The sequence below is a fragment of the Centruroides vittatus genome, unplaced genomic scaffold (genome assembly GCF_030686945.1).
Source record: "Centruroides vittatus isolate TY-2023 unplaced genomic scaffold, ASM3068694v2 contig_352, whole genome shotgun sequence".
Classification (NCBI taxonomy): domain Eukaryota; kingdom Metazoa; phylum Arthropoda; class Arachnida; order Scorpiones; family Buthidae; genus Centruroides; species Centruroides vittatus.
In genome coordinates this window covers 831,799-845,850 of record NW_027122175.1, presented here as the reverse complement: position 1 = coordinate 845,850, position 14,052 = coordinate 831,799, and the positions used below count along the sequence as shown (strand labels likewise).

At 32.1% G+C, this 14,052-nt stretch overlaps 1 protein-coding gene across 1 annotated transcript in view; it reads left to right on the top strand.

Moving 5' to 3' along the window:
• Positions 1–14,052, top strand: part of LOC136974639 (CD109 antigen-like) — a 49,651-nt gene that overhangs the window by 16,557 nt on the left and 19,042 nt on the right. The window contains exons 6-19 of the mRNA XM_067269565.1: positions 3,274–3,347; positions 3,424–3,475; positions 3,545–3,618; positions 3,704–3,743; positions 3,819–3,903; positions 5,914–6,025; positions 6,109–6,330; positions 6,505–6,852; positions 12,574–12,768; positions 12,840–12,989; positions 13,060–13,188; positions 13,290–13,344; positions 13,523–13,679; positions 13,751–13,868. Coding sequence (XP_067125666.1) covers positions 3,274–3,347; positions 3,424–3,475; positions 3,545–3,618; positions 3,704–3,743; positions 3,819–3,903; positions 5,914–6,025; positions 6,109–6,330; positions 6,505–6,852; positions 12,574–12,768; positions 12,840–12,989; positions 13,060–13,188; positions 13,290–13,344; positions 13,523–13,679; positions 13,751–13,868 — 1,811 coding nt within the window. The remainder of the gene's footprint in view (positions 1–3,273; positions 3,348–3,423; positions 3,476–3,544; positions 3,619–3,703; positions 3,744–3,818; positions 3,904–5,913; positions 6,026–6,108; positions 6,331–6,504; positions 6,853–12,573; positions 12,769–12,839; positions 12,990–13,059; positions 13,189–13,289; positions 13,345–13,522; positions 13,680–13,750; positions 13,869–14,052) is intronic.

The following is a 14,052-nucleotide window of genomic DNA, read 5'->3' as shown; positions in this document are numbered from 1 at the left end:
CATCTGCTAATTGTGACTTACATGACTCAAATGCCTGAATTGAATTGTCAGTCCATTTAATCTCGCGCTGGTCGTTTTTCTTTGCTCCTTTAAGTAGGTCGTGTAAAGGAGCTTGGTGATGGGCTGCATGGGGTAGGAACCTACGATAGAAGTTCAAGATGCCTAAGAACCTTCTCAGTTGTTTGAGGGTCTGTGGTCGCTTCTGTTGAGTTATGGCAGATACACGTTCTGAAAGTGGCATAACGCTGTGGGAAGACACCATGTATCCTAAGAATGATACATGTGGAGCAGCAAAAGTACACTTGGATGCATTGATTTGCAGACCGTACTTGTCAAGGCGTTGAAACACTTGCCGCATGTGCATCTTATGTTCCTCCCACGAAGTGCTAGCAATGAGGATGTCATCTAGATATGAAAAACAAAAGTGTAAGCCTTTCAGAACTTCGTGCATGAATCGTTGGAATGATTGGGCTGTGTTGCAGAGACCAAAAGGAAGGAAAACGAATTCAAATAGCCCAAATGGCATTGTAATGGCTGTCTTTGGCACATCATCTGGGTTAACTGGTATATGATGGAAGGCTCTAACCAAATCGATCTTGGAAAATATTCGGGCTCTGTGTAGACTTTGACCAAAATCGTGGATGTGTGGCACTGGATAGTGATCGGAAACAGTTATCCTATTCAGGGCATGATAGTCTCCAGTAGGTCTCCAATCGTTACGACCCTTCGGCACCATATGGAGGGGAGAAGCCCAGTTGGACTTTGATGGTCTGCATATACCTAACTCCATCATGTGCTGGAATTCTTGCTTTGCTACTTGCAGCTGAGCCGGATGCAATCTACGGGGTTTGGCAAATACGGGTGGACCATGTGTTTCGATATAATGCATTGTGTTGTGCCTGACTTTATCTGAAAACGGTCGAGGACGAGTGAGATGTGGAAAGTCCTTGAGGATATCCTGCATTGGGGAATTGCTGATTATAGTTTTGACTGAAGTAGGTGGTCCTGTATAATATCTTCCTTGTGTAGTAAGGGAAGTCAGAGGGTCGACCAATAATCTGTTTCTGATGTCGAGAATGAGTCCAAAGTTGGCCAAAAAGTCTGCACCGATTATAGGCTTCTGCACATCAGCTATGGTAAATTCCCATCTGAAAGAACGTCTTAAGTTGAGGTCAAGTTCTAGCACCTTTGTTCCATACGTCGAGATTTTAGAGTCGTTGGCAGCATACAATTCAACCTTTGTAGGCTGATTCTTAGTGCAATTGGGAATGATCGATAAATCTGCTCCAGAATCAATTAAGAAATTTAGGCCAGTTTTGTTGTCATACACAAACAGACGGCTATATTTAGGAGCCAGGCTGGACCCACAGGCCGTTACTGCGGCTGGCTGCGCTCGTTTCCCTGATCAGCAGTTCGGTCGAAGGAACACGGTGAACGACATTTCCTAGCGGCTGATCTAAACTTATCATGGTAGTAACAATATCCCTGACGATTGAGGCTTCTTCCTCGAGGGCGTGAACTAATGTGATACCTCGAATTCGGGTCATGTCGGTTTCTCTCTCTACTACGATAACGGGGACGAGCAGTACGCGATACATTAAGTTCTGCAACCTTCGTTGTGAGTTCTAAAATCTGCATTTCGAGATTTTTGATTACGGGATTGTCGGCTTCTAAGTTGATGCTGGCCAGTTGGGTTGGTTCTGTAAGTTCAGCAACCTTGTCAGCAAGGATGGCTAGCTTGTCTAGTTCATCACCGCTAACAGCCAGAACTGTCTGAATATTTTTGGGGAGACGTTGGAGCCACAAGTTTCTAAGAAATTCTTCGGTAATCTTGCCCGCTGAAAGCTCCCTCATTTTACGGAGTAAAACGCTGGGTTTCTGATCCCCTAACGCCAAATCTTCAAGCAGAATTTTAGCCTCTTTAGCAGCGGAGTTCTGAAAAATTTCGAGGAGTCGATCTTTGAGTTTAGTAAACGGAGCCTCGGCTGGACGGTCAAATAGTAAGTCACTGATGTTAGATAGAATCTCTGCGTCCAGGGAATTGACTAAATAGTTGTACTTAGTGTTCTCACTTGTAATCCGATTAATGGCAAAAGCTGCGTCTAGCTGCACAAAAAATAATTTCATGTTGGTTTTAGTGAAGATAGGCATTTTTGCCTGTACACATCCGATTTCCAACTCGTTCTGTTACGCCATTTCGGGCGCCTAACTATGCGGGTACAAGGAAAGCGGGATAGTCTTTGATTAGGCTTAGCCCGAGTCACGCACTCTTAGTCGTCTTATTGAATTTACGATTCAGAAACTGATCATACCTGCATGTCCTGTTAAAAATGTTCCTTCATAGACACAGAGTTGTTCACTATCCAATTCAGTCGAAAGTCCAGGTAGTTCGTTAATCGCATCACGTTCGGGTCACCACTTTGTCATTCGATCCTACTGATCTTTAGAACTAAGCAGACAAACACGAACAGTAACAAAAAAACTTTATTAAAAAGGTGAGAACTGTCACCGACATCCTCGGCCAACATCCAGGCAAAAACCCCGCGAACTTTCGTGCTTTCTTTTTCTACAAGTTGCCAGCCAACATCTCGTTGGCAAGTGTTGCCAGGCAGTGTTCGGGATCTCTGGCGCTGGCGGCCACAAACATATAGAATAGTTTTTACTGAACAACTGCCAGTATCATACACTGTACCAGCTATAAATACTTTTCATGTTATCTGCCAGTATGGTGTACTAGTGTATTCTGACTGAAAAATAGCCCTGTCTATAATAACGTATGCATCACAGCTCAAAATTCAATAATTTTTCTTTCCTATGTGAAGTAGCAATGTCCCTCCAGACCCCAAGAACAAAAATTTGTTACAAATTATGATTATAAAAACTGTATTTTTGTATTAAGTTTAACAAATTATTAATTTTTGTGTTGCTTTATTGAAATCGGTTTTTATTTATAAATATCACACGTTTGTTATTTTGCTAATATATTTTAAAAAATTCATTGGAAAATGTTTTATAAAACATCTTTTTTTATGATTAATGTATAGATTTTTTGGCATATTGGTAGGGAAATCAGTTTTATACACTGTGGTGAACATGTTAAGCTTCAGCTACTTATGTAGTGTAAAATTCACATAGTAAATACCAAACAATCAAATTCAAGAATATTCCATTCAGATTTTGTAGAAGAAACTCTGATCAAATACTTTATCTCACTACATGGTAGAAATTATTTGGAGTTATAGATGTATGTAGAATGTTTTATATATTTTACAGTGCAATTTCGAGCAATAGTTGTGGATCCTTATTTGATTCCATCAGTTTCGGGAACAATTGATATGCATGTTAGGGTGAGCGAAGTCCTTTTGTTACTTAATATAAAATTTGTCACATTATAAAATTAAAAGGTTCTTTTTACTTTTGTAGGATTCACATATGAATAAAATACATCAATGGAGAAATGTGCCAATAAGTAGAGGTATTATAAAACTCAGAAAGTTAATAAAGTAATTAATTCTGACTATATTTGCATACTTTTATTATTAAGGTATTGCTGCAGCAGATTTCTTATTAGCAGACGATCCCAATTTAGGAGATTGGACGGTTCATGTCGACGTAAAGGTGCGTGAAAGTTCAAGAAAGCTCATTTAATATTACTAATTCATTTTATTTAATTAGTTAATAACATATGAAAAAATTATTTCAGGGACAAAATTTTTCTAAACCATTTACCGTAGCCGAATATTGTATGTATATTTATGTATATAATTCTGCATTAATCTGATATTTTAAAATATCTAAAAGTTAAATTTTAATTTTAGCACTTCCAACTTTTGAAGTTCATATCGTTTTACCCAGTTATGCAACCTACAATGAATCTGATATTGTCTGCACTATAAAAGCAATGTATGATTTTATTGATTTTTTTAAAAATATTTATATAGAAATGGTTTAAATACTATACTAATTACAAAGAAAATTATAACAATGAAACATTAACATCTTACAGAGGGACCTTGATATATCATTTTGCATAATGTCATTGATTAATTAAGAATGGTAAACTATATGATTCATTGAATAAATTCATACTTACATTGTTTGAACAGGAGTGTATATTTTTATTATTGGGCTGCAATTTGAAAAAATTGTAGACCTACAAATTTCCACTGTTGTCCGTCTGTTTGTCTTTCCTTAATTTTGTGATTGGAATTCGATAAAAGATGAGACCAGATATGGAAACTTTAGGGGAAGGAGGCCCTGATTAACTATATAAGAACTTCCAATGCAAACTGAAAGTCATATTATTTTCAATTAAAAAATTTTCACTTGAAAGGAATTAGATAGATGACTGGCACGGCTCTATTGTTAAAGGAAAAGTATCATGTACAGGGGCAAGCCACTACTAATTTGAAGTGGAGAGTGTTATTTTAAATTAAATAAATTAAAAATATGATTAAAAATTGCAGTCTGGCGTTGTGAGGATGTCACAATAAATAATTGCTTGTTTATTTTAAATTGTTTTTTGTTTCATTAATATTTTCATAGCTTATTTTTTATAATTATTTAGCAACTAGATTAATGGATTTCTTTTGTATTGCTTATCTCAGATGGTTATCATATATCACAGATGACTTTGTTATGTATTTTAAATAAATTACAGTGTTACAGTTTAGTGTACAATAAAAGAGTATTTTCTATTTATATGCTTATATATTTCCATAAAAATTCAAATTTTTTAGTTGGTTAGGAATATATTTCTCAAGTAATACATTAGTTCAATGGGAAATCAATGTCCAAAAGATATTATTTAAATATAAGTTGCACTTTTAGGAAAACTACAATATACATTGATGACCCTGAATCTCTCTGCTAACACATTTATTAAAGAAACTTCTCAAATATAAATTCAGTTCAAACTGTTTTTCTTGGAACAAAAACTTCTTAGAAAATTTATTTTGAAATAACATGCTCATCATCCGGATTCACCAAGGCAAAAATTTTCTCTTTTTTCTTGCTGACTCCTTCTGATAGGTATATAGAGCAAAAAAGATTTTCCTAAAAAGTTTCATTCTGAGAAAAGATTTTGAATCAAATTTCTCTGTCACTTTATTGCGGTTACTTTCTGATTAAACGTAAAAGTTTTAATTAACTCTTTTGAATATAAGAAGCTGTTTGACATTCATTTTGCATTTTCATTATTCATGTATAAGTGACTATAATTAATTGTAATTCATTTTCTTCAGTTCTGTGATGAAAATCATTTATCAGGTTTAATATATATGATAAAACTCCACTGTTAGGATCTAATTCAGTGGTCTATGCAAACTATGTCATTCATCAAAGATGTCGTATGAAAAATTTTGTTGATTGTGACAATGTAATAAAATATAAAAGCAAAAGAAAGTAAACCAACCAAGCTTCACAACTGTTGAATAATTTCAACTAAAAATTTACTAAAACAAATAGTTGATGCCAATTTTTATCAAAAAGAAAGGATCACCAATAAAATTGGAACAGTTCAAACACTGTTGTAATTGGTTCTTGGAAATCTGTTATTAAGTTATGGTATTAGGTTATGTTATTGAGTTGCCATCTGGCCAACTCTATTATAGGTCAAGCCAACTTTTAATGGGAAAAATCAAAGCCTGCTGTAGGGACCAACAACAGTATAGCAGTACAGTATAGCCTACAATTTTCTGGCATCTTTCATCAACAAAATATTATAAATTTTATATTTAATAACAATGTAAATATAAAATCAATATACATTTAAATTTCACGATTCATTAAATTTCTGTTATCTATATTTTATAGTTCTGTTTATAATTAACAGCATGCTTACTGAATAATTTATTTTGTTGAATTAACATCAGTGCTATTAAAATTGTTTAGATACTTTTATTAAATACTTAGGTATACTTATGGAAAGCCAGTGAGAGGTGATGTAACATTAACCGTAGCTCCAAGGACAAGGTATAATTATCTCTCTGTTCGACCTTACGAGTCAACACAAGTGAAAGCAAAGGTTATTAAAAATTATAGTGATGTAATTAAAGCAAACCTAATAAAATTAATAAATGGTAAAAATTATAATAATAACTTTTTCAGATTAATGGTGTAATAGAGATTTCGATGAATTTATTGAGAGATCTGCAATTGAAAACCGATTTTTTTGAACGTGAAATTGAATTTTTTGCACTCGTAGAAGAAGAAATTACAAGTCGGAAATACAACAAAACGAATACTATGTGGATATATGATAAAGATGTTAAAGTTCAATTAATAAAAACATCAGATACATTTAAATCAGGGTTAAAATTTACAGCATTTGTAAGTATATATGTACTTTTTAAATTTAAAACTGAGAATTTTATGTAAACTTTCAATTAAGGGATATATTGAATATAAAATTTTATTTATGTAATTTTTAAAAATATAATGAAACAAATAACATTGCAAGTAATCAAAGTAAATAAAGAATAATAAACATTTTTACATATTTAGTTGAAAGTTACACATCAAGATGGGACACTGGTAGTTGGAGGAGATAGAAACTTAAAATTAACATTTGGTTACACTCATATTGAAAAAGACTGGAAGTCATCTTACTACACATTACCAGAAAATGGATTGCTGAAGCTCGAATTCTATCCTCTCCACGAAGAACTTAACATTTTATATATGAGGGTGGAATTCCGAGGACAGACTCATTACATTGATGGAATAGATTCTGCAGTATCACCCAGTAACAACTTTATTCAAGTTACTCCCTTAACAACAAGCATTAGAGTCGGAAATAATGTCGAATTTGAAGTAAATGCTACTGAACCAATGAGTCACTTAACATATCAAGTAATGTTTCATTATTATTAAATTAAACATAACTATAATATTAATTAGAATTATTTAAAATTTTAATTAATATAGTATTGTAATAATTTTTGATCAAATTAGTGAATATTTAAAGGAGATGTTTATGAATGAAGAATTCTTAAAAACTGAAAATATTTGTTTTAAAAATAAAACATAATTTAAAAACTTTGATTTTTAATAATTTTTTATTCTAGTTTATTATTCTTTAAATAATTCAGTTACAGAGAGTTGTAAACTATAGAATGATTACAAGTGGCCATCTATTATCCGTGTGTACAATTTTTGAGCTACTTTTTACTCTTTCCCTTGCTGTTGTGTACAATGAAACGATGTACTTTTGTCTAATCCTTCCCCCTTCATTACATGTCCAATAGTTCATAGACTTTGTCTTACATTGAAATGACCTTCAAGTTCTGCAAATATTTTCTAACTGATGATTTTGTCGTGACTAAGGCTATACTGAAATGTAGCCAGTCTGGTTGTGGGGTGACATGAATGAGGACTTTACAAAATAAGAGGAAAAAAAACCAGGAACAAATGTTATTGGCAATAACTAATTTAATGATATAACAAATAATTGATTGACGAATAGCTAATGGATTTAACTAATATTCAAAAAAAAAAAACTATACAATGCCTTGAACTTATACACTAATTAAGGTAATGCTTGGACTAACATGAAAAAAAATGCACTTATTCTAAAATACATATATATAGATATACATACAAATATTTACATGGTGGCATATTTGGTCGTTGCATCCTATTAATACAATTACGTTACAGATTCGATACCCTTTGTTTGCAGGCACGTGGTCGAACTCACTCCACAAACACGAGATACGGTGCCAAATTAAAGAATTAATCGTCCTGATGAGTACTTCTAGTTCTTACATATAATTTTAATTTAATTTATTGCCAGCTTTCACAAAATTCAAGTCAATGGGTTTTGATTGTCTTCACGCACAGTCTTTTCTTCTCTTTCTTCCAGTTTCAAACCTTACCCATAATCTTCTCCCCTAGCATAGGATCAATCCCGTCTCCAGAGTCCACACAGGAAAAAAAAAAGGAGAGCCTACACGTGTGACACACATTTTTATATTCCCCACCATCCGGGAGCCTTTACTGGGCATGTAACCTTCTTTCCACCAATCCTCATTTACCATTGTTGTGACCCCAAAAGGTGATACGGAGCTTAAAGTAATACGAACGCGTCACACTCAACAGAAAACCCGATACCAATATTATAAAGAAAAATGGAATGAATATATATAAATTACAACTATTAAGTTCTTTACAATTACAATAGTGGTGGAGCACTACAATTTATTTGCATGACTAGTAAGTAGGATTATAAGAACAAATTCATATGAGACTAACACCACTAAAACATGGTCCACATAGACAATGCCTCAGCCTCCTCTCCTCCCATCAGGTATAGTGATGTAGTTTTTGTGACTCCCTTCCCCGAAAACTGACTACATAATTAATGGATGGCTTTAAGGTTCCTGTGTATGCAAGACAGAAGTTATTTTTATGTTCATCTAATCTCTCTGCAAAAATTTTTGTTTCTTTGTTTTCCAAGACAACATCTTACTTGTTGTTTGGTTGGAAGTCATTAAAGAAATCCCTGATAGTTGTTTCTAAGTCTTAAGCTGTTGCAATGCAAAGTTGAGAAATTTTTTCTCAAAATGCCTTAAAATGAATGATCATAAATGTACATTATGAGGAAACCATGTTATATCAGATCTATTGTCAAGGAAATTTGTTGTTGAGTTTGTCTATGTGTGAAGTTGCCGATTCATGCTAAAAGGTCAGAATAATGGAATAGTTCTGTTTCATAAGTGGGTGCGATTGGTACAGAGGCAAACTTCACAGTTACACAACAATTGTCTCGATTTATTGTGACTTAAGAATAAGCTTACATCTACAATAGTTTTCACTCTGTAGACGAAATCAAGTCTTCCAGTTCCTTTCTTTTGCATGAAGGGTGAATGTCCTATGAGAGTGATCCTTTCAAATCTCTTTTGGAAGTTGACTGTCCCAGGGTATTGTTGGGAGGAAGTCCATAGAGATGATGATGATTAATCCGGTTCGGTGTCGGTTTGCAGAGGAGATTTCAACCAAGGATGGTGCTGCACAATAGGAAGTCAAGGGAGAAGCTTCCTGTGTCCATGGAATACAGATTTTTATAGGTTTTTCAGGTCTGAGATCAATCACTTTGATTAGTTATTTTGCCTCATCTACTCTCTAATTGGCCATCTCTCGTTACTAAGTGTAACGAGATCCAGAACTCAGATTGTGGGATGAGTCAATATTGACTGTCAATTTGATCCCAATCAGAGATAGTTGTTCTTAGGACTTACATTGCCTATTCTTCTATTGTTTAAATATGAGAACTATTCTCTTTTTTTCTTTTTCTCATCAAATTGAACATACCCTTTTTTTGGTCATAAAATTTCTACATTTTAATATTAACATTATTATATAATTATTTTATGAATTTCTTTTATATTTCTGGTATGGTTCCAGTACACTTCTGGAACCTCAAATATGCGTAAGATTTTGTCTCGAAAGACCAATGTCGTAGGGACTTTGTAGTTAATCTGCTATTCTCTTAAATTATGCAATCAAAATTCCTTACTTAACTAATTGTTATAAAACTGTTTGAAATTTTCTAGATTTATTTTAAGATTTCATTTACATTTCTTCTTTTTTTATATTGAAAGATAACTGTGATTGAATTGATATTCTTACAAAAACAATCCATAGTCATAGAATGATGATCGAGGCTGGCACTAACACATGGGAAAACTGGGCGACAAATTTTCATTAATTTTCATGAGTGAAAATAACAAATAGTGAAATTATCGTAGTAATGTAAGTGAAATGAAACTATTTTAAATAAAATTTAAATTTAAAAACATTCAAAAATTTCTTCCCACTCTTAACAGGTATGACATTTAAAAAATTGTTTTTTGTTTTATGTAGGGGAATAAGGGGCATCAAATATTCAATACATGTCTTGTCCTGAGCAGCATAAACTCTAGCACCGGCCCTGAAGTTGATTCAAGATACAGGAGATCTTCACCAAAGGTGATGATAATCCTCACCACAGGAGGATTATCATCACCATTTTTATAATAAAATTTAACAAAAATATGTAAACTTATTGTTGTAATGTACTAAGCAAGATTCTTGTGGAACAGGGGTGAAAAAATAAACTTACTTGTCAGTGTCATAAGACAAAGTTGGATGGCTAGATTCAATATGTGGGACTATTGTTCACAGCCATTTCCGGTCATCTCTTTCTGGTGTTAAAACCAGTTGTGTCTGTTTGATGATGGCCATTACAATACATATATACCTTTAGAATTTATTTTAAACCATTGATGGGCAACCCGCGGCCCTCGGGCCGCATGCGGCCCGCAGTAATATTTTTTGCGGCCTGCGTGGCATAAAACGTGAATAAATATATCAATTTCCCAGCTTAATGAGATATTCTACAAAAATTCAAACGTTATTTTCTACAACTTATATTTGTGAAAAGTTTTTTCGCAATGAATTTAGTAAAAATTAAAACAAGAAACCGGCTAACAGATACATCGAAACTAATTTAAAACTAGCAGTGACTGATATTTAACCAAATATTTCTGATATATTACATTTAGATCAGTGCCAGAAGCTATATTAAGTATACCTATGCTAATTTATAATTATATATGAATAAAGAATTGTGATTTACTGACAGTTTCCCCCTCTTTTCTCTTGTGTGCAGCCCGCGTCAGTTCAAAAGTTTTGAAATGCGGCCCTTACGTAGAAAAAGGTTACCCATCCCTGTTCTAAACAATTTTTAAATTACAAAAATGAAATTATATAGATTAAGAATTATCAATTCATTTTAGATTTTATAATTAATTTTTAGATAATTAGATAAACAAATAAATAAAAATATAATTTATGTAGTAATGTAAATTATTGTGTTGTAAATTTTCAAGATCACTTTGAGCTTGGTAATAAAGAAATTAAAAAAAAAAAAGAATTAAAATATAAATTCAAAATATCCTGTTTATAATTAATACATATTTATTTATAATTTTATATACTATATTTCCTTGTTACAAGTCAAGGATGGCGACCTTAACTTTAGAGGAAAAACAAAATAAAACTGAATTTCTAGGAATATGTTTAATTGAAAGAATATTTAAGATACCACAGACAAGGAAAATGAATTTGTGGAAATTATAGTTAAAATTTTTAAATTGTAAACATTATTAAGTGATTATAATGATTCTAATAAAAGATTTTCTCCTAAGCTATAACGTATGATTATTGAACAAATAAGGAGAATAAGGTTATGTAACCTTTTTAATTAATACAATTTAATATATATTTGAAAGATTAATGATAAAACACAGCGATATAATAAGATTTTATTTTTTTTAAAATATATTCGAGGACTGGGGGAGTTTGGTTAAGGTTCAGTCCAATTACCAAAGCAAAGTTGAATACTGTTGTCAGGATTGGATGTTGGTTACACAAGAAAAAGGAAATATTTTCAAGTTATTTATTTTTAAGTGGATGTTTCCAAATGGAGAATGACATGCTTTTGTTTTGGGGATATAATTTTAATTAATTTGAATATGAAAGATGGTTGGAATAAAGAAGAGAAGTATCATTCACTTCAAAGAATTCTTTCTCGGAAAGGAAGTTCTAGTAATAGAATGGGGCTACTTCCATTTACTGCTCTCTCAGAAATTAAAGGAACTTTCCTTAATTAAGAAACCACAAGTGATTATATGTCACAGTAACTCTGCTTCTATGAACATATACCATTAATACACTGAAGGAAAGGTATACAATGTGTTGAATAAACTTTATTGAGTCATCTCATTAGATAGGCCCTTGTACCATAAACCTCAAATCCAACCATCATCTCAGAAGTTTCTGTTTCAACTCTCATCATTATGGGTTTGAAAGTTTCAACTCCTGTGTAAAAGCTATTCAAATACATAAATGAAATCAGTAAAACAAAAAAATTTTATATCACTTATATAAATTAAAGTTTCTTTTGATCATTTTCTTATTATGATTTTTCAAAATGGATTAAACTTTTGGGCCCCTTTATGTCCCGGGGTTTTGGAAAGTTCGTTACAGTTTAAAACACAAAATTAATGTAATTTTATTAACATTAAATGTAGTCTACATTATTTGATGGCTGGCCAAAATAGTAAAAGGATTAACTGCCACTCCGGAAGACTCAAGTTTGAGCATTGGATGATTTGTCTCGCATATCTTGAACCTTTACACCTACCTGTCCCTTTTATGACTTGTTACAATGGGCATGAAATAGAAAAAGTGTAAATACATACACATTAGTTTTGGAATATGTAAAGTACTGAAAATATTTCATCAGAAGGTTTAAAAGAATATAATGAGCATATACATTTATGTATGAAGACAACAAACTTGGAAATAACAGAATTAAATATTTTTATTTGCTTTTTCAAAGATTTTATATTAAGAATTCAAAGATGATTGTCAATGTATAATACTTGAAAATAATTAAATAAATTAAACAGTATTTAAACAGTAATTAAATTTAAATAAATTTTGACTGCAATATAATAAATGTTTTATAATTATCATCAGAAACTGAATAAAATTAAAATTAATTAATGAATTATTTTAAATTCATAGGTAATGGGAAGAGGAAGCATGGTGTTGGCACGAACGATACCCGTCCCTAATGAAAAAGTTTACAGATTCAGTTTTAGAGTTTCTAGTCAAATGGCACCGAAAGCACGAGTAATTGCTTATTACGTAAGGAATACGAATAAAGAAATTGTTGCCGATGCTGTCAACTTTGAAGTGCAAGGCGTATTTAGGACCCAGGTCAGTATAAATTTTCAGATAAATACTTGATTATATTTCAATGAAAAGCAATACAATTTTTTTTCACGTAGGTTAATGTACGAAGCAATTTCAAAGAAGTACAGCCTGATACGACAGTTGAAATTCGTGTAGAAACCAGGCCCAATGCACTTATAGGAATTCTTGCCATAGATAAAGAAAGCATTTTACTAAAATCTGGAAATGATATATCACAAAGTGATGTAAGTTTTACAAAGTTTTATCAATTTCTTTATAATAAAGTTAATCTTTTATTATATATAATCTTAAAAGGTAATCAAAGAATTAGAAACATATGATGGTGGTAAAGAACATAAATATTGGCCACCTTGGAATCAAAGAAAGAGAAAGAAAAGATCTCTTTGGTGGTTAGGATCTACATCTGCAGCAGAAATATTTGAAGTAAATTAAAATTAATTAATAAATTATTTTAAAAAAGAATATAAATGAATATATTTTTTATTCTGAAAATTATACATTTTTAGTATTAATTTTTTAAATAGGATTCTGGTGTTCAAGTTCTTACAGATGGATTAATTTATAAATTTCCAAAAGATGGTAAGATATTTTATTTGAATTTTGAATATCTGTCATTGAATAATTATGAAATACAAAATGAGACTTAAGCCAAGAAATTCTTTCTTATATTCTTGTGTAATTATCAATTGATAGCTTTTGTTATTGTTGTGATACAGTCATTAATAAAAATTACAAAACTGAATGCTTTTATTATCAGATCGATATCGAGAGAATGTGATTTACATTGACGACAGAACATTAAATGTTCCGGTGCAGCCGCCCTCGGCATTACCGGATGCACCCCTCGAGAAACAGCACGTAGTCCTAAGAAAACTGTATCCCGACACTTGGCTTTGGATGAACGCAACAGCAGGGTAATTAAAATAGTCTGTTTAAACTTAAATTTATAAGTTAAGTTATTGTCTAAAATTTATTTATTCTATAGAAACGATGGCGTGGCTGTTATATCTCATTCAGTACCAAAAGCATTAACAACATGGGTTATCAGTGCATTTTCTATGAGTTCTACAAATGGGTTAGGAATTCAAGATAAACCTGCAGAGGTAACAATGCATAACATTATTAATAAGAATTTTTCAAACTTATTTGTTATATAAACTGCCATTTAGTAGAACAATAATTTTTGAGGTATTAATATTCAGAATAATAAGAATCAGCACCGCAATGGAAAAATGTGGGGCCCCTGTAAATTTTTGAAGGGCTCACATTTTATCCATTGCAGATCCA